The sequence below is a fragment of the Peromyscus californicus genome, unplaced genomic scaffold, assembly GCF_007827085.1.
Source record: "Peromyscus californicus insignis strain IS unplaced genomic scaffold, ASM782708v3 Scaffold_5__1_contigs__length_169319896, whole genome shotgun sequence".
In the NCBI taxonomy this organism is placed as follows: Eukaryota; Metazoa; Chordata; class Mammalia; order Rodentia; family Cricetidae; genus Peromyscus; species Peromyscus californicus.
Window position 1 is genome coordinate 127,264,533 of NW_026294573.1, and position 19,970 is coordinate 127,284,502.

The 19,970-nt window shown below is 41.9% G+C and overlaps 2 protein-coding genes across 2 annotated transcripts in view; one reads left to right on the forward strand and one right to left on the reverse strand.

Annotated features, from left to right (window-relative positions):
• Positions 1–2,557: 2,557 nt before the first annotated feature.
• Positions 2,558–5,466, forward strand: Bhlhe22 (basic helix-loop-helix family member e22). Its single transcript, XM_052717934.1, has one exon. It carries the CDS (start codon positions 2,672–2,674, stop codon positions 3,785–3,787), a length of 1,116 nt encoding a protein of 371 aa, XP_052573894.1. The 5' UTR covers positions 2,558–2,671; the 3' UTR covers positions 3,788–5,466.
• Positions 5,467–12,499: 7,033 nt separating this feature from the next.
• LOC128096036 (cytochrome P450 7B1) overlaps positions 12,500–19,970 on the reverse strand; it is a 183,768-nt gene continuing 176,297 nt past the window's right edge. The window contains 1 exon segment of the mRNA XM_052715113.1: positions 12,500–19,877. Coding sequence (XP_052571073.1) covers positions 19,581–19,877 — 297 coding nt within the window. The 3' untranslated portion in view covers positions 12,500–19,580.

Here is a 19,970-nt window from a genome sequence, read left to right on the forward strand (position 1 = left end):
TTAGCGCTCCTCTCAAACTGGCACTTGCTACATCCTATGCCCTTTAAATACTTTCTTGTGACTTCCCCCACCCCCCATCCCCCAAGGAATCCAGGCATCCTGAGGAAAGTTAAGGGAACACAAGAAAAACACACAGGAGAACGAAGTCAGACTTTAGGGAAGACTTTTAGCCACTCTGCCCCGAACCACCATGGCGCTAGCCTCCATCCTTGTATTAGCAGCCTGGGATCAACCTATCACCAGTCAAACACGACCTACCTGTGTTTATAGAGACCCTTCCTTTATAATCCCTATGAAAACAAAGCTACTAATTGACAAACAATAACACTAGCGTGTCTTTAGCTTCCTGAAGGGACAGGTTAACAGCTGCTGGGAACAGAAGAGCGAAAGAGGAGGCGGCAAGGGAGAGCCAAGGGAGGCACCGCCTAGCACCAAAGCACCAACGCGACTTTGGTCTACAGCTAGACACGTGGGCAGGCTCCAACCTTGTGCTAACCGCCAGGCCAAGATCCCAGGCAATGGAGCTTCAGGCAGTCAGCCTGCTGGTTCTTGATGTTTGAGTTCCAATATAATTGCTGAAGAAGCACCAGCAACTGACGACCTGGTAGTGCCTCTCTCTCTCTTAGAGGTTGTATCTCAGGCAGTCATTCTGGAAAAGCAGAGCTAGGCTCCTTTCCATCCTTTCCAGGTGACAATGTGGGCATTTCGATGTCGTCCTCAAGCCTCCTGTACGAAATAAGGTGCCCAACTGTTCTGATATTACCATTCAAAAACAGGTTCTGTGGTGAACCTCATTTGTGAATCTATTACAGAGATTAATAGATTATTTCTCCCTTTTCAACTAATTCTCAGTGGGGAAATTTAACCATATGGTAAGGAGAGAATTAGAATTTCATCACATTAGAGCGAAATATAATGAAAAGAGTCCAACACCTGGGGCCAACTCTGAAAGCCACAATTAAAAGGTTTTTAATGAAACCAGAAAAAAACCCAAACTACACAGTCTTTAGTAATTCTGCCCCACGAGAGAGACTTATTGGAGAAGCTGGGGAATATTGTTTTTACTTATGTTCTAAGGATGAAAACTAGCCGCTAAATACCATGTGCTTCGAGAGACTGAACTGAGAAGCGCGAGGACCGCGTGTACTGTCCCCATGCGGAGAGCACTTGTTTTCATAATTCTGCCCTGAACTAACCCTCCAGGAACAGCCCAGATGGATCCAGATGTCCCCAAAGGGCTTCGGAGCAGCGGCGGTTACGTTTGCGGCTAAATAATTATGCACGAATGCCCCCACTTGGTGTGTGAGAGGATTGGACTCTCTCTGTTCACTCTTGCGAAGCAACTGGATTTAAATCTTGAGGAAAGTTTGAGACTAGTTTCTTTCTGCTCATGAAGCCGTGCGCTTCGGTCGCCACCGCCTCAGCAGTGTGGGGGGACGGTTGCAAAAGCCTCCCCCACCCCACCCCCTTCGAGTTTTAAATCAAACGGGCTATGTGAGCAACTTGATCATCATTTTAGTGCTTTACTTTTAATTTTTCTCCTCTGTGTAGGAAATGAGCGGTGGAGGGGTGTGGGGGGAAAGTCGTGGTGGGGAGGAAATCTGAGTTCGCTCTTGCTTTGCTCACATTCTAGCTGAAAATCTAGAGTAAATTCAGAGCAAGCCAGCAGGGACATCATTCCCCCACACCCACCCCACCCCCCAGGTCCCATCTCTAAATGCAGACATGCTATGAACAGGGTGGAATGTAATTCTCTCCTCTGAGGGTAACTGAGCAAGCTGAGACAGTAGTGGCGAGTGAAGGGTAGTGGGGGTGGGGCGCCGTGGGGGCGGGTGGGGGTGTCTGCTTTCCACCAAACTCCCAGCCTTTACCGCTGATCTACAATTTGCTGAAGGAGCAAAGAACATCCTCGGCTCTAAGTAGGGCTTTTAGTGTGCTCATTGATGAGTGAAAGTCGCCACACATGTCAAGCTAAAGGCAGTTGTTGGGTTACTAACAGGACCCAGCGCCTTGCAAACATATGCGCTAAGCTGTGTATACAGATGGCAGGCAGAATAATGGAGCAGGCGCCTTTTATAAAGCTCTGGCTGCTGCCTGTCTTCAGACCTGGGAAATGAAACTATTCAGACTCGCGGCCAGATAGCGCCTGCGATTGTTTGTTACCGTTTTAATCCTATTAATTAAAACGTTAACCTGATTGGGTAGAAAGCGCTGTCCCAACAGGCGAGTCTTCTTCATAATAACCTACTCAGAGATAATGATGTAAAAGACTCCCCCGTCTGTGGCGGCGGCTGGTTGATGGGTCCGGAAATCTCTTGAAGGTGAATCCAAGCAAGATAAACGGTGCGGAGAGGAGGCGCGGGGCTGGACTCAGAGCGGCGGCGGCGGCGGCGGCAGCTCCACTCCCTCCGCGACAACCCTCCCACCATGAGGGGCCGCGGCCCATGGTGAGCCCCAGCAGCCAGCACCGTCGGCTGGAGACGAAGAAGAAGAAGAAGAGGAGGCGGCGAGCGCGGGGGAAGGCGAAAAAGAAAAAGAAAGAAGGGGACAGGGCTGCGGGCAGCGCGGGCACCGACGCGCGCAGCAGCTCCGGAGCCCGGCTGGCGCGCGTCTGTGCGGCCGCCTGACTCCCGAGCCCAGGCGGTGGCCGTGCCGGGCTGCGCGGCGGGCCATGGCGATGGAGCGCGGGCTGCACCTCGGCGCGGCGGCCGCGAGCGAAGACGACCTCTTCCTGCACAAGAGCCTGGGCGCCTCCACCGCCAAGCGCCTGGAGGCAGCTTTCCGCTCCACGCCCCCAGGCATGGACCTGTCCCTGGCACCGCCGCCTCGTGAACGCCCAGCGTCCTCGTCCTCGTCACCTCTAGGCTGCTTCGAGCCGGCTGACCCCGAAGGGGCCGGGCTGCTGCTGCCGCCGCCCGGAGGAGGAGGCGGCGCGGGTGGCGGCGGCGGCGGCGGCGGCGGCGGCGGCGGCGGGGTGAGTGTCCCTGGGCTCCTCGTGGGCTCAGCGGGCGTGGGGGGCGACCCGAGCCTGAGTAGCCTGCCCGCGGGGGCTGCCCTGTGCCTCAAGTACGGCGAGAGCGCTGGCCGCGGCTCGGTGGCCGAGAGCAGCGGAGGCGAGCAGAGCCCCGACGACGACAGCGACGGCCGCTGCGAGCTGGTGCTGCGAGCCGGGGGCGCCGACCCGCGGGCATCCCCGGGAGCAGGGGGCGGCGGAGGCGCCAAGGTGGTGGAGGGCTGCTCCAACGCCCACCTGCACGGCAGCGCGGGCCTCCCCCCGGGGGGCCCTACGGGCGGCGGCGGCGGCGGCGGCAGCGGCGGCAGCGGTGGCGGTGGCGGCAGCAGCAAGAAATCCAAAGAGCAGAAGGCGCTGCGCCTCAACATCAACGCCCGCGAGCGCCGGAGGATGCACGACCTGAACGATGCTCTGGACGAGCTGCGCGCGGTCATCCCTTACGCGCACAGCCCCTCGGTGCGGAAGCTCTCCAAGATCGCCACGCTGCTCCTCGCCAAGAACTACATTCTCATGCAGGCGCAGGCCCTGGAGGAGATGCGGCGCCTAGTCGCCTACCTCAACCAAGGCCAAGCCATCTCAGCCGCCTCCCTGCCCAGCTCGGCGGCCGCTGCGGCGGCGGCCGCTGCCCTGCACCCCGCGCTTGGCGCTTACGAGCAGGCGGCCGGCTACCCGTTCAGCGCTGGGCTACCCCCGGCTGCTTCCTGCCCTGAGAAGTGTGCCCTATTCAACAGCGTGTCGTCCAGCCTCTGCAAACAGTGCACGGAGAAGCCTTAAACATTCCCTCCCTCAAAAGCCTCGAGACCGACCCCAAAGCTAGAGGAAAGCGAGAAGCTGCCCCCCACCCCTTTTATTTTGGTCCTCTCCTAGTTGCGAAACATTTGCAGGGCAAACAAAGCAGAGGCAGGAACTGAGAAGTATCAGAGACAAACTGGACTTTGAGCCTTGGCATGCCCTGAATCTCGGTCTTTGGGGTGGGGAGGAGGGAGGGAAGAGGGAGGTTGAGTTGGGATGGAGTGTGGATGTCTTTTTTTCCCCTCAGAAAAGTGGCAACTTCAGTGGCAACCTAGACTTCGAGGAAGCAGTCTTCTTTGAAGGTGAAAAATAAGTTGAAAAGTAGTGCTTGTTTATTGGACGTGAAAAGTATTGAATGGCAAAATACTAATCCTACTAAGAGTTGCTAATTTGGCTAGTGCTGAAGGTCAGAGGAGTCCCGGGTTGAAAGGCATGGGGACAGAATATTCATTCAGACAAATCAGAAAGGGCACTCGAAAATAAATTTTGATTCTGAGCCAGGAGAAAAACTTGAAATGCAGACTTAAGTGGAGGGAAAAGCAGAGAGAGACACATTGCTATGGAAGACTTGTATTTTTTATTGTCTCTGAACTTTAAAAAAAAACGTGAAAATGCTCAAAGTTTTGGGGAGAGTGATATAAAAAGCAGGTTGAGGCTGAAAGAATTGCTTTTAAAATATTTATGTGCACCTTGTTACTTTTTACTCTGCAATGATGTATTAACAATTCATGGTATTTATTTGTTATTCAATGATTCACATCAACAGTATTTATTATGTGTTAAGGTCTTGGGTCTTATGTGAAGATATTTTTTATTGCTTCCAAAATTCTGTTTTATATATTTACTTACACTGTGTGCCAAGTGGTTAAAGGTTTATTTGCCAACAAGTTTGAAGAGAAATATTGATGTATCTGAGCTGCTTAGGTTTTGGAAAGGTCACCTGGATATTTTCAGTTGCATCATCCCTGTATTTAAATTGAGCTTTAATAAATTGCTTCAGTCCAAAAATTACAGGAAAGGTGTATTCTTAATTGATGAATGAATTGATTTCTTTTTCAAAAGGGTACCTATTTGCATTCCAAAAGGGAAAAACATCACAGCAATAGATCTTATAAGTAAGAACATGCTAGGCAAATATATTTTCCAGGTTGTGCTGTGCATTTTAAAGGGTCTAATTTAATTGCTTTTAATATAGATGTACATATATAAGTTATTTTAACTGTGAAGACTTATTACTTTAAAAGACTGCTTTGATTTGCTTATGGTGTGAAATCATTTGTTATTTTTCTAAAAAATATAAAAATTTAAAAGAAATGAAATAAAGCTAAGGAAGAGCAAGAAGCTGTTTACCCAAAGTGAGCTTTCAGTTTTAGTTTGCATGGCTATCTGCCTGCCTTTCATCCTATGAAAATCCAGAAAAACCTCTTAAGAAATGGAGTCTTGCTGTTTTCCACTCCTTACAGAAAATACAAATTCAGTTTGTCAGGTTGGGTGATGATTTCGGAGCTGTGATGGATCTGTTGGTGGGTTTTGGATGTGTAAAGAATGAAATATATATATATTAAATAGGTCAATCAGACTATGACAGCTATGTACGACCATTTGTATGTGTATCTATGTCAGAAAGAATCTTTATTAAAATATTTTGATCAAACATTTTATTACGCTGTGCTTTGTAGGAGACACCACCTCTCTCCTGTGTTATTCTTGCCTGGAAAGCGACAGAAAAGGAAAGGTGTTTCCAAAAGTTTGGTCAGTGCTGTACAATTATGAGTAGCCCTAGATCACATGTTTACTAAAAGGACAACTGGGATCCCATGGAAGCAGAGGTGAGAAGGGTCAGTGATGGGACCCAGAATAGGCCCAGAACTCCTGGTACCGGCAGGAACTTACCAAGCTAGGCTCTCCCTAAAGTCTGTCCCACATGTATGGTATCTAGGCCACGTTAGGACCTGCCAAAGTGGGTAAACTTTCTTAAAGGCATTTTAATCAAAAGTTCTGCCTCCAAATGCTTGAAGACCAAGGGAAAAGATGGATTTGGATTCTCTGAACACCAGCTTCACTGTGGCTTCATTCTACTTTTCTGTGATAAAAGAGTCAACTTGATTGAATTACCTAAGTGTAAGTAATGGCCATAGAGACTCCTGGAGTTTATTCTGTTGCTTGTTAATGAGATGTTGGTGTTTGAATAGCATTAGGCATGGAATCTACTAAGGTATGATGTGTTTGCTTGTATTTGGACCTTTGCTCTTGAACGTGGAAGTTATAATTTGTAGCATGGTGGACATCACAGAGATGGTGGTGCTGGTGTGGAGGTGTGAAGGTACAGAGCTTCAGCTGAACCTGGTTGCCTAAATGCATTTTTGTGTGTGTGTGTGTGTGTGTGTGTGTGTGTGTGTGTGTGTGTGTGTGTGTATGTTGGGGGGGCAGTGTTCTGTGCAGCCTCAGCTCATAAAGATATCCCTAAATGCCATCAAACTTAGTGGGGGGTGGTAAGGAAGGATGTTTTCTGCTCCACTTGCCATCAAAGAAGATTAATCAGAACCTGTAACTTTTCCGACAACATGAGAGCAAAAGGCCTTGAAACTGAAGCCCTCCCAGTCAGAGAGTGGGGGTAGAGGAGGAAGGGACCAGGGTAGCCCCCAGGCAGGAGAAGACCGTCTCTCAGCATTTACCAGACAAAGCCTGGGTGCGTCTAATTATGATTATTAAAACAATTTCCATGACGATGTCTAATATTATGTTAATTTGAAAACAACTGTGTATGAAAACTGTCGACTATAATACCTAAATTCATTTAATGAAACACATCGTTAAGGCAATTAAACCTCCTGGATGTGATTAAGAAACATAATTACGACACTGTTCTGCACCATAATTGGGTGTCTTTAATCAAGGGGTAAAGTGATCAGCAACACAGCCATTAGTTTGTATTGTTCTGGCCCTGCTGTCCATCATTCTGATTAGGAATTAGCCACAGCCACCACTAGTCAGGTTTTTTTCCCCTTTTGCATATTAACATTGTAGGGGCCACATTTGCTGCAAGAGTTACTGCTTCATATCTTGCATTATTAAGAAGGTCTCCTTAAAGTATTTCCCCTACAACCTTTGCACTGTTCAACCATTATCAGAAATGGGTCAGAATAACAAACCTTGAACTTCAGGAAACAGAAATCTGGTTCTCCCCTCACCCTCTAACCACCCAGGCTCTGTGCTTAGTCCAGAAGAGAACTCAAATGCAAGAGGGAAGGGATTGGAGAAGGATGTTGACAGAGAATGTCAAACAGGTGTAACTTAAATGCATCAGGGACAATGATATTCATTTTCACACTAATATTTTCAGACATGTCAACCTTCTTTCAGTAAGTGCTATTCAGTAAGTGCTTTTAGGGAACCCAGGACATCTAAAAGACAAAGAAGCTTCAGATTTACTTAGGTGTCCCTCTCTGCCTCAACTCCATCTTCTCTATAGTTTCTCCGGCATCTGCTCTGGTTAAGGAAAAGGATGGGTAGAGAAATTGTCTGCCTCCCCACACCCCCACCCCAGACCACTTTTCTTCTTACCCCTATTTTCTACCTGCTCTGGAGAATTAGCCCATTCGCTGCTGCACCATAGTGTCTGTCCAGGTAAGACACTTGTACCAGAACTGAAGACTCAGCACCAGGGCCTTCAGAGTGCACTTGTCCAGGTGTCCTAAAAGTGTGGGCATGTGCCAGCCAATAGTGGCTCATCCAAGAGCTTGTTGGGGTATCCACCAGACCTTAGGACCCTTTCTCAGGGGCATCCCTCCAGCAGATCCTCGGAGGACTGAGGATGGGCACATGGGAACTGGAGTCCCACTTATCTTGTGAGTCTCACTTGAATTCTAGCACCAGTTCACCACTGAGGCCTGAAAGACACGTCAACTGTTCTTTTTGTTCCTTTGCTAAGGTTCCTGCAAGTGAACATCTTGGAAAAGTCACTTTTCCTTCCTCTTCCCTGAGGTGAGTCGATGTGTGTGCCTGTGGTGTGCTGAATACAACACAGCACACACACACACACACACACACACACACACACACACACACACACACACACGCACTGCAGTGCTCTTTCTTTCTGGCCACTCTACCACTGAGCATCCCTACTATGACCTAGTGTTGTACAGGAATTTTTCTTCCTGCAATTACACCCAATTCCTACCACTAGCCCATGATCCACTAGAGAAAACCCAGGCCCCCCGAATTGCCTTTTTCATGCACTTTTGGCAAGTGGTACCCAAACCAAATCTTTCTACCCTTCCCACCTGCCTATGGACCTGACCTGGCAGAGTGGCAGCGACTGTTGCAGAGCAATGACTTATGAAAGATATAATCATGTGTTAAATTGAATCCTCCGTTTAACTGTTAATGGTGTGCTCTGGGCACATTTCCGTATTAAATGCTATGGTAACTAATTACCACTAGGAAAAAAGATAATACACTTCCCAGACTTTGAAAAATCGTGATGAGAGTTCACTTCCGGTCTTGCAGCACACTGTGATGGCTCTGCCTGGCTGAGAGCCAGAGCCTGTGAGGATCCGAGGACCGAGGACCGCCAGTGTTCCAGAAAAGAGGGAGGTAAAGAATCCTGAGCTGGGGGAGGGGGGAAGGCTTCCCAGCTTCCTCTTCCAACCTTTAATGAGAATGGGATTCAGCCTGGGGAGGAAGGTGGCATAGTGGAGGGAAGAACTTAATGACACCTCTACACAAAACCAAATCGCAAAACCTGAGCGCCAGAAACAAAAATGAGCCTTCTTTCAACCAAAATGCAGATCAGACGAAAATCATGCACTGCTAAGGGACTTTACATCGATTTACGATTTTGTTGTTGGGAGGGCAAAAGAAATAATTGAGCCTGTCTCCTGCAATCTATGCCTGCCTTTGTAACTCCTGAGCCTCTGGATTGGCCAAGCCAATGAATTTCAGACTGATTTAAACTCTGCCTTTCAGCTTAACAAGCATACACAGAGAACGAAGGAAAACTAAGAGGTAGTGATGCCAGTATTTGAAGTACAAACAACTTTCAGGATCAGAGTTCCTTTTTTCTCAAACAGATCTCTGGTTCTTCAGGTCAACTGGTGTGCATTCTGCAGGCTACCAAGGATAAACAGGAGTCCAGTCCAGCCCAGGTCCCAGGCAAGACCTAGTGCTTGTCACCTAGCTTCAGCCTGAGCAAAGAGAAGGCTGTCCAGAGCTGCTTGGTGGACAAACTGAACCGCGTCAGCAATATGAGCACCCACAGAGCTGTTCTCACTCTGCGCCCAGTGACAGGGTGGCGATCCGGGCTGCTGAGGCCCCTTTCTCCCCTTGCTTCCCAAAGACTGGCATTTCCCGCCCCTCCCTCAGGCCCGCTGTGGTCCAATCTCCAAGTTTCTTGGGACACAAAGTGAACTTCAGGCGCTCTGCCTTGAATTCTCTTCCCAGGTGATGCCAGATCTGGCTAGCCCCCTGCATTTCAGTTCCAGGCACTTCCTTTTAAAGGCACATCTTCTGCAGCTTAGCCAACCCCAGGGGTTTTGAGAGCTTGCTCCAGTTTTAAATCTGGAGGAAGTTTTACTTCCTTATCGGGAAGGGAAACTCTTCTTTCTCCCTCTGTCACCTTTTCTGAATTAGTGATACTGGTTTTAATATTTTTCTGGATTTTCTCAAAATGGGGGGGTGAGGGAGAAGTAGGGAGTTAGGGAGAGTTTGCTTTCTGTCCCCCCTTTCTGACATGTTCTCTTGTGTAACACAGAAATACAGACTAGGCAGCACTGGAAGGAAATGTCAGGGCTGGAAAGGTCAACGTGCAGAAAGAAAGACGGTTTCAAACACTGAGCACCACCCCAACCACACCCCTGCCAAAGATGTCCATCTTACATATCACAGGGATACTTTGATGGGGAGTTGACTTTAGTTATGCTCCGTATGACATCATCTCCTTCCCAGCTTGGGAAAGGGTTAATTCTTTCTCAAAGACCGTTGCTGTCCTTGTCTTTCAACCTGATTCACAGATGCAATAAAACATGAAGCAAATTTATGATCTGTTTCAAGCATTTTATTGCTGTATTTTTAAATTCATATATGCACATATAAGAACTATGATCTGTGAATAATTTGAAATGCTATAGTGGAATGATACATTTTAGATAAAACATAACCATATCTTTATATAATTATCACAGATTAAAAGAAAAAAGAAAAATAGATTTCTAATGTGGATCAAACCGAAAAACTAATGACAGCCATAAACTGCTAACCAACCATAAATTAACATCTTCATCAAATGTTAAAGTGGTATCAGTGGTTATATAAAGCAATTATTATTTCTCCTTATAAGTCTTAGGATAAAGTCCAGGTATATTTGGACTTTTATTAGGAGAATGATTTCAGCTCAAACCTGTCATGCTAATAGGGGTGTTTAGGGATAAGAATTCAGATTTCAACATAAAAATGCCTCATGACCCAACCTCATTTTGCACATTTATTCAACTCTGACAACTATTGAAGTATTTGCTGCAAGAATTTCTCTGTTAAACATCCTTATGTATTCTTTGAAAAGATATTTTACCCCCCACTGGGTAATGATGGTGGTGGAGTATATGCCTAACTAGTTAAAATGCTGAATTGTGCATTGTCTCTTCAAGTAAATGCAGCTAAACATGCTGTGTGCAGTCTCTCTGCAGTATTATGTTCAAAATCCAGAGTCAGGCTGAGCCTGGGCCCTTCATTCCTGACTTCAGTGAGAGGGAATGGTTTTCCTAACCAGGCCTCCACAGACACACAAAGAGCCATGAAAGAGGAAAGGCTATATCCATCTATGGGTATATCAGCAAGTGGGGTCAATTAACACATGGGTCTATGTAACTGTAATTTTCTTTCGCAGAAACATCAGATATACATATATTTAAAGTGTAATTGACTCGAATGAAATTTTTTAAAAACTGTAGTTGCTCAACAAATTGTGCTTTTTGAAAAATTAAAAATTACTTTCTCTAAAAGTAAAACAATTATTTGGATGATGGAGAATGGGGCAGCAAATATAAATTATGCCTATGGCCTAGATATCATTTGTGATCTCTTGCCCTGGAGAAGAGCTGTGGATGGTCATTACCTAGGGTCAAAGGTTAATGAAAATGTCCAGTAGTCCAAGAGTCCTTCCTTAGGTGTAATTATTTGAAAGTATTGTTTACTCTACTTTCTTTCTTAAAAGTGAAAAAATTTTTATACCTTTTCAATAGGGTTAAGTTAATTCAAAATAAGTTAGTTTAAATTTGAAAATCCATGTTTATAATAAAAAAAAAAGCACTGCTGCATGTAGACCAGGGGCTTCACTAAGAATTCAGATGATCTCAAACACTTAACCAAACATTCCTTTAATGTATGACCAAGGTACTTACAAAAACTCTCAATTATATGAGTTTTTATAATTTTGGAATAAATGTCTGCTTGATTTAAACATTAATTTCAAAAATAAAAGATAAGCATTTATTAAAATGTTTATATGGAAAATATTAATGACACATTTAATGTTAACTACAATGGCTGGTTCTTAGAAATGGAAGTTATATGCAGAGTTGGGTTTTTTTGTACGTAAATCTCTCTGAATGGTACATGCTTCATATTTACAAATGTTTAATATCATTTCAATGACGAATCATTAGATTCTGGTATTTTCATCTCTCTCTTCTTGCTTCAATGCTAAGCACAAATTGTTGTTATATGTACAAATAGATAATGATTTTATCTCCAAGCACTTATTTACTATGTTGCCTGTAATATAATCTTTCCTTATATCAAATACTCTTTAGACTCTGGCATAACCATAGAATGTTTTTTAACAAGCCCTACTCTGAAAAGAAAATGGACATTATTACTTACACGATCATACTAATTCCAGAGAGTTCTACACATTTTAATGCACTTAGTAAGTGTTCCATAGAGTACAAATGAAAGTCAAGGAATAGTTTTCACAAGATATCCGTTTAATGAGCAAGTCAACCTAATTAGGAAAAAAGGAATACTGAACCAACCAATTCAAAGGATCAGGTGCACCTTCTGCAATTGTTGGCTTCTGTTACCTGTTAACAGGAGCATGAGCATCTCCTAGTAGGCTTGTATCAGAGTTGCCTCCATACCATCAGTGTTCCTAAGGAATGCCAAGTGTCCCAGTGTAGTACTGCAGTAAGTTACTACAGGAGACTCATTTCATTCTCATCAACACTATTCTGTTAATAGACTTTGTTTGGCATTTGCATTTCAGTTTTATGAATGAATTGAGTACTGTCCAAATATTACTCAGCTTCCTTATCTGTTGAGCAGTGAAGAGAGCTGCTGAAGACCAAGCCCAGCTAGACTGAGACTTCCCTCCATTTCTCATTCTTATACTTCTCTTTTCACAGGCTAGAAAGTGTTAACAGCTGTCACCCAGCCAGGTCAGCATTACAAATTTAGTGCTTTTTCTTGGACTTGGTTTTATCCCACATATAGACAAAGTTAAAATGTATTGAAAGATATTTTGAAGATGACACTTTTGGGGGGAGAGCATGAGAAGATGAGAACATATACATAAAGAAGGTGAGGGATGAAGTTGGATTATTCATATCACATAATTATTTCTGAGAAAAATCCGCTTTTTGTAACCAAAAGTAACTAATCTGCTCTTAGTAAAGAAATGAGACATAAATATTCATCTGTGATTTAAAAGTTGATTTATTGATTTTTTAAATTGTAAATTAACATTAAATATTTCATTTGTACAATATTTGAATTTAGTCAACACTTCTTTAAGATAACTTGCATTTCTATAGATTTGTCAGTATCTTTTAACAATCAAACATAGTAAGCAAACGTATCAAGACAATAGTTCATATTTTTAGAACACTTCAGTCTAAACACATCCTGAAGGGTAACTGTTGACAAATTTTCAGCTATTCAAAATTGTGTGCTTGAATTCTTCATGAATTAAATGTTATCTGCTCTAGAAATTTAATAGAAAAATACATTCAAGTTAAAAAGTTCAAAACTCATTGGTCACTGATCTAACACTGTAAGAAGAGTAAGTAATGATTGTGTTAAGTAAGTGATACCGTTTTATTAAATTGCTCGCTATAACTCAAAATAGTGCTACAGAGAGTAATCTTGCAGGCTAACTTTTTCCCAATTGAGTATTCACGCACAAATTCCTAATAACGTAGCACAACTAAACAAGAGTTTGCAACACTGACAAACTCAGCAGGTTACAAAGTGCACATTTTAAAGCTGGGAAACTACGCTCTACACAGTACGTTACATTCTATTCTACAGTTAAAACCTGAATATATTTTGTGCTTTGGTCTTTGATGAAATTTTAAGATTATATTGTTAAGTGAGAAGCTGTTTAAAGGAAATATTATTCAAATAACTTTTTACGATGACATAAGCACAGATGAACAGTGTGTATTTGAATTATGAGTATCACTTTGTGACCCAAGATCTGATAAAAAATGCAGCTGGTACAACAACAGGGTCAGGGAGGCCAGGACAAAGCAGATGGAAAGTCCAGTAAAGCTTGCTCTTCAACGTGCCTTACTTAGTAAAAATAGTGCTAAAGAGCCTCACAGGGCATTTAGTCTCTGCTAACCAATCAAATATGTAATTATACTTGGTCACAGATGTAAAACAATAGTATATATCCATTTACTCAAAACTTGGGTGAAGCTGTGAAAATGAAAAGAAAATTTAGGATATATGAAATAGTTACAAAATTCTGAAGACTCAACGACTATTTGTTTTTGGCTATACTTTTTTTAATCATACCATCACAATACCTTAAAATTACATGTATCCATGTACTAATTAATTATATGTATGTGTCTATTCACACCTGTGTGTGTGTATGTGTGTGTGTGTGTGTGTGTGTGTGTGTGTGTGTGTGTGTGTGTGTGTGTGTCTGTATATGTGTGTGTGATTGTGAGTGTGTGTATATAGGACAGGGGACAACTTGTAGGAGTCAATTCTTTCTACCATGTAAGGTCCCAGGGACGAAATTCAGGTCATCAGGTTTGAGTGCAGGCAGAGTTATTCACTGAACCATCTTGGTGACCCCATAGTCCTTCTATAAATATTTTAGCTTGTGCAATTTGTATATGATAATCTATTATGGAACACTACTTTATAATGGTTGCTGGAAAAGGCTATTTAGATGATATACTAAATCAGGTATTAAAATAATTTTAAAAAGAGAAATTTATTCTTTACAACCAAACTGGCAACAGGTAAGTTATTGATATATCATTTTCTCCAAAAAAAGGATTTTCATGAAGGGGAATGTTAATCCATTGCACAGTATTATATCTAACTAGTGGAAATGCTCAATAAATATTTGTTCAAATAAATGAATGAGAAAACAATAACTCTAAAACATTCCCATATCAAACACATGACCTACTACTTTAGAAGTTTCCTAAAATATAAGCATACTCATATATAAAATGATTTTTGATGGAGTTATTATATCATGAGGCAACAAGATGCCAACTATATACCATGAAACAACAAATAAAATGCCCCACTCAGTGCCAAGAATAGGTTACCTCCTTTGGAATTGCTAGTCATTAAGGTCACATGGACCCATAACATTACAGTTATTGCAATGTTCTTGGATACCATCTAGAATTTGACAGTAAAATCCCACTTCTAAAGACACTACATAATTGGGAGACACAGCATGGACAAACCAAGCTGGCCTGGAAACTTCATTCCCAATTGCTAGCTTTCATAGTGCTGGAAGATGCTAGGAGTGTTACCAGCGGGGAAAAGTAGTCATCAATCTTACCCAGCTGAGCTCCAATAATGACGGGTGCATGAGTGGCACAAACACCATGGGACTAACGAATCACTTTCTGGTTGGAGTTAAGGTCCACTTCACAAGTTGAAACCCATGCTTGGCACTGTTATTGGAATCAAGAACTTGTGGATATACATGACATGTGACGTAGGAAAAAACCTATTCCTACTACTCAACTGAATTAACATGATGTATTAAATAACCTCCTATTATCTTATTGTTCTACCCATAGATTAATGCACCTCTCAACCATCATCAGTGAAACTTATTTTTCCAATAGATTGTGATTATCACAGAGACCCCAACTGGTCAAGGTTCAGACAATAGCAGATTGTGCAATGTTCAGCCCTAGTGGAGCATCTGTATTACAACTCCTCCTTTCAAGGCTCAGGGATGATTGCAGAAGAAGGGGCAGAGAGTTTGTGAGATCCAGGGCTAGTTGATGACTACTAGAAAACAGTATTGACTGGATATTCCAGTACAGTTGAAGATATGAACCACAGTGGCTGTAACAGCATGTACAAGACCTGTGGGAGATGGGAATGGAGTCCCGTTCCACTCCTAGCTAAGTTGCAACTGGAAACTGATAGTTGCTGGGAAAAGGAAATGGAAGTTTCTCTAAGGGTCTTGCCCCTGGTGGATCAACCAAGCTCCAGTAAGGCCACACACCCAAGACTATAAGGGCAGTACAAATTGTACCTGATGGAAAAAGGGGACACAGAGTTGGCCAGGTAGGCAAGGGGGATGCATCTGGGAGAAGTTGGGGGAAGGTGAGGAATATGATCAAAAAACATTGTACAAAATTCCCAAAGAACTAATAAAAATAAAAAGATTTTTTATTTTTGAGTATGTGCTTATGTCTGCATATATGAATGCCATATGTGTGTGGGTAGCCACGGTGGTCAGAAAAGGGTGTTGGATCCCCTAGAGCTTGAGTTATAAGCTGCCTACTGTGGGTGCTAAGAACCAAACTCAGTTCTCTGGAAGAGCAGCAAGTGCTTTTAAGTGCTGAGCTATCTCTCTTCCCTTTCCCCCGCCCCCAAAATAACTTTTAAAAGACAAAAAGTTGCTTAAGTGTCTGTTAAACTTTCTAATTCTCTTTTCAAAGTAAGTTCACATGTGTTGATGATAATAAGGCAGCTAGATCCCATGACCTTTCTTCTCTCTTTCTTTCTTTCTTTCTTTCTTTCTTTCTTTCTTTCTTTCTTTCTTTCTTTCTTTCTTTCTTTCTTTCTTTCTCTCTCTCTCTCTCTCTCTCTCTTTCTTTCTTTCTTTCTTTCTTTCTTTCTTTCTTTCTTCTTTCCTTTCTTCCTTTCTTCCTTTCTTCCTTTCTTTTCCTTTCCTTTCCTTTCTTTCTTTCTTTTTTGGTAAATATCAGGGTTTCACTTTATTCTAAGAATTGAGGCTCCTACTATCCCAGCCTCCCGAAAGCTAAGGTTGCAGGTATGTTCCTCGCTTCTTTCTAATTATTTCACATAATAGTTCTTCAATCATTCTTTTTATTTTTTTAAAATTTGTATATACACTTTTAAGTATATATTAAGCAGAAGTTAGGATGCAATAATTTCTTGTGGTTTTCTCTGCTGCAATATCATGAAAGTATACTGCTTGTTGAATTTTACAATATGGAGGATATCCATTCAGATATCAAGGCAGACTCCATATCCTAATACAAATGAAATAGACTGTATTTTGTGGCAGGTAGGAGAGAAAGTCTAGGGCTCAACATGGCATAAGCATGCATGTGTGTGTGTGTATATGTGTGTGTATAAAATCCAAGACTTCTGCACAGAGTCAGTAATTTTCAGAGCCAACATATTTGGTGGGTGGACTAGAAACATTGCTCTACAGTGCAGGATTAGACATATTTTCATGTCTTAATCTGTGTCTGGTTGAAACAAAGAAGCAATCAAATGGTCCACCTGCCTGTTCCTGATCATGGGTTTTAAGTTTTACCCCAGCACCCAGGAGGCAGAGGCAGGCAGACCTTGGTAAATGTATCTTTGCTACATAATGAGGCCCTATCTTACAAACAAACAAGTAAGCAAGCAAACACACAACAAAACCGTAGCAAACACCCCAAACAAAACCAAACACCCTTAATCACAGTGTTTCATTTAAGGCTGGAATTCACAGTTACTTAGCAGTGTACCATGTCACCTCCCAAATATTCCAGGTGAGCATTCCCAGTAATCTGAATTAGACAGAAACATAAACAGTAAGACAAAAACCAAACACAAGTTATACGTTGAGGAATGGACATTAAACCCCGGTCAAAAACACTTTTCAGAAGTAAAATTACAAGGAACAGAGGCTCAGTAGTTAAGCCATCAGAAGCACTGCGGGAAAGGGGGACTACAGAATCAAATCCATAAAATAAGAGTGGGTTTGAGATGCCAGGTACAGAATATAAACCATGCCGACTATAGTTAAAGAGACAGTGAAGGTACATTAGAGGAACAAGATTTACAAAATATGACCAGGTAGAAAGGAAGAACGAAGAATTATCAACTGAGACATTCAATCACTGAACTTAGAAATTACATGAGATGGAAAATTTGAAAGCCGACAAGTTGGTGGGTCCAAATCAACCAGAGAGACTCTCCGAAGGAAGAGGGTCAGATGGGCCTGAGGATGGGACATCACACATGTCCTTTGTTTTCAGGAAAACGAAGGGTGTCATGAAATTGTATGGAGGAGGTAGGGGTGGTTAGAGAAAGCCTAGGAATAGAGGCAATGTGGTATGTACATGTGATGGAATAGTGCTTGGCCTTAACAAAACAAATTCTGTTGTTTGATTCAACATAGAGAGATTTAGAGAACATTAAGTGAAGTAGAACCAAGCAGAGATAGACTAATACCAGGTACTCTACCTCATGTATTTGCTTTAATTTAATTTCATCTTGGTTCAATATAGAATATCTAGGAAGAGGGAACCTCAATTGAAGATTCGCCTTCATCAGATGCCTGTGGCCATGTCTATGAAAGATTGCCTTAATGGTTAATTTGGCAGGGTCCAGGTCCTATGGGCTCTACCATTTCCTGGGCTGGTGGACTTTGGCCAACAAGAAAATTAATTAAGAATGAGCCAGTGAGCAAGCTAGTATGCAGCATTTCTTTGTGGTTTCTGTATCAGGTTCCTGCCTTGAGTTCTGGCCTTGATTTGACCTCAGTAATGGATTGTAATTTGGATGTGTGGCCCCTGATAAATTCTTTTCTCCACAAGTTACTGTTGACCACAATGTTCTTGTCATAGCAAGAAAAAAATTAGAATACATGAAATTCAAAATAATTAAACTTACCAAAGTACAGAGTGAAAATGGTGATTATGGAGGTTGGGGAAGTGTAGGAGAAATGATCAAAAAGTATAAAAATCTCAGCCAGGAGGAACATGGTCTTCTTGGGGGATGTGGGAAAGGTTTTAGCACATTGCCTTGTTAATATAGTTAACAAGAGAGCACTGTATGCTAAAAGATGCTAAGAGACTATACCTCAAATATTCTTACAACAGGTGTTAAGTATCTGAGTTGATTTAATCATTTGGGTTGGTCTAATCATTCCACATCATTTTCATAAGCCATAACCTCACTTTGTGTTCTGTGAATTTATGTAGTTATAAATGGTCATTTGGCAATTTTTTTAATAAAGGAAGGAAATTGAAAATAAAGCAACCTCAATCAAGCAAAAACAGAATTCATGCCAGTAAACCTTCATGCAAGCACCATTCAATGAGCATATGCTTTAGAAAGGAGAAAAGAAATGCTACCATGTTGTATTTACCTAGTATGAAAGGTATTTTAGAGTGATATTTTAAATCAATTTCCTTTGTAAAACCAATAGAAAATTCCCAAAGCATTAAAATTTCTAATTAATGCAGCATGAATTAATCTGGCTTAATTATTTGCCCTGTGAGTTTGCATTTTGTATCTCCATTTATGCCAAATGTCAATCACTGGGAAATTTGATAGTAGAAATCTTTTAATCATTGATACAGGCTATATTGTGTCATATGAAATTATTTTGTATAGTTTAATGTGCTTGTCCAAAATAATACAACTAACCTCTAAGTCCAAAAGGTTGTAGATAAATAGTACTATCTAATTTCCCAGTTTATATAAATGGAAACATTTAGAAAAGGGTTCATTGCAGTATTAGAATAACACAATTTATACTAAAGACCAATACTACCATCAATGCTATAATGACTTCAACATTTCCCTCCATAATAAACCTAATACTAATGTCTCAAGCAATTGCTGAATATATAATAGCCTTTGTGTTTTCTTATATATTAAATTTTAACAGTATCTAACTTGAACATGAGAGGTCTTAAATAACAAGAAATTTTGTTCTATTGAGCTGTAGAATACAAAGTTATAAAGAGCATTTATGAATGATTAAATATTGAAGGGAAGTTGGAACATTTAATCTATTGCAAAACTCATTTAATGCAAAGGTACCCCAGTGATAGGACATTTTTGATACTCTACTTGAAGGGAACATTTTCATACAGTGTAACTTGTGGGATTTAATTTCCTTTTCCTCTGAGAATTTGGAAATTGTTAGACTGTCCAATGGCACACTTTTCCGGCAGAACATAAAATCATATTAGAGGATTTCAGTAACTTAAAAAATATCATCCAGGGCCAAATTTATTACTGGAAAAGCACATTCACAACAAATGATAAAAAAAATGCAGTAAGAACAAAGTTGAAATTGTTACTTTGAACTTATCCTGAAATGATTGCCATGACATTTTTTTATGCCACTGCCCTGCTGTATTTTATGATAGATTTTGTCACCAAGAACAAACTGAATTGATCTCGGATCAAATATAAATTTGCCATTTTCAAACAGACAAACATAGTAGTTGCGTTTGCAGGACTACATCAAACCACGGAGCTCAGCACATGTAGCTCCACTCTGATAAACTTCTTTGCCACCCTTTCAGATTTGGCAAGATTTTGCCTTGTACCTAAATGAGACATCAGAATCGGGATGCTGAATACCGAACAACAAACGGTTGTACTTGAGTCTTAGAGGCTTCTTGTCAACTATTTCTAAATCAAAATAAGTTAAAATCATAGCCAATAGTAGCTTTATTTCATTAACTGCAAAATATCGGCCTGGACATTTGCTGGCTCCGAATCCGAACGGCAGAACACAGTACTTCAGCTTTTTCCCGTCTTTGAGAAAGGTTGTTTTCTTCTTGCCATCTTCTATGAATCGATTAAACCTAAATTCCTATAAAGAATAATAGACATTGTTAAAATTAAAATTTTACAGGAACTAGTTTGAGTTAGGTTCATCAGGTTGCTATCTCTCCTTGTCTATCTT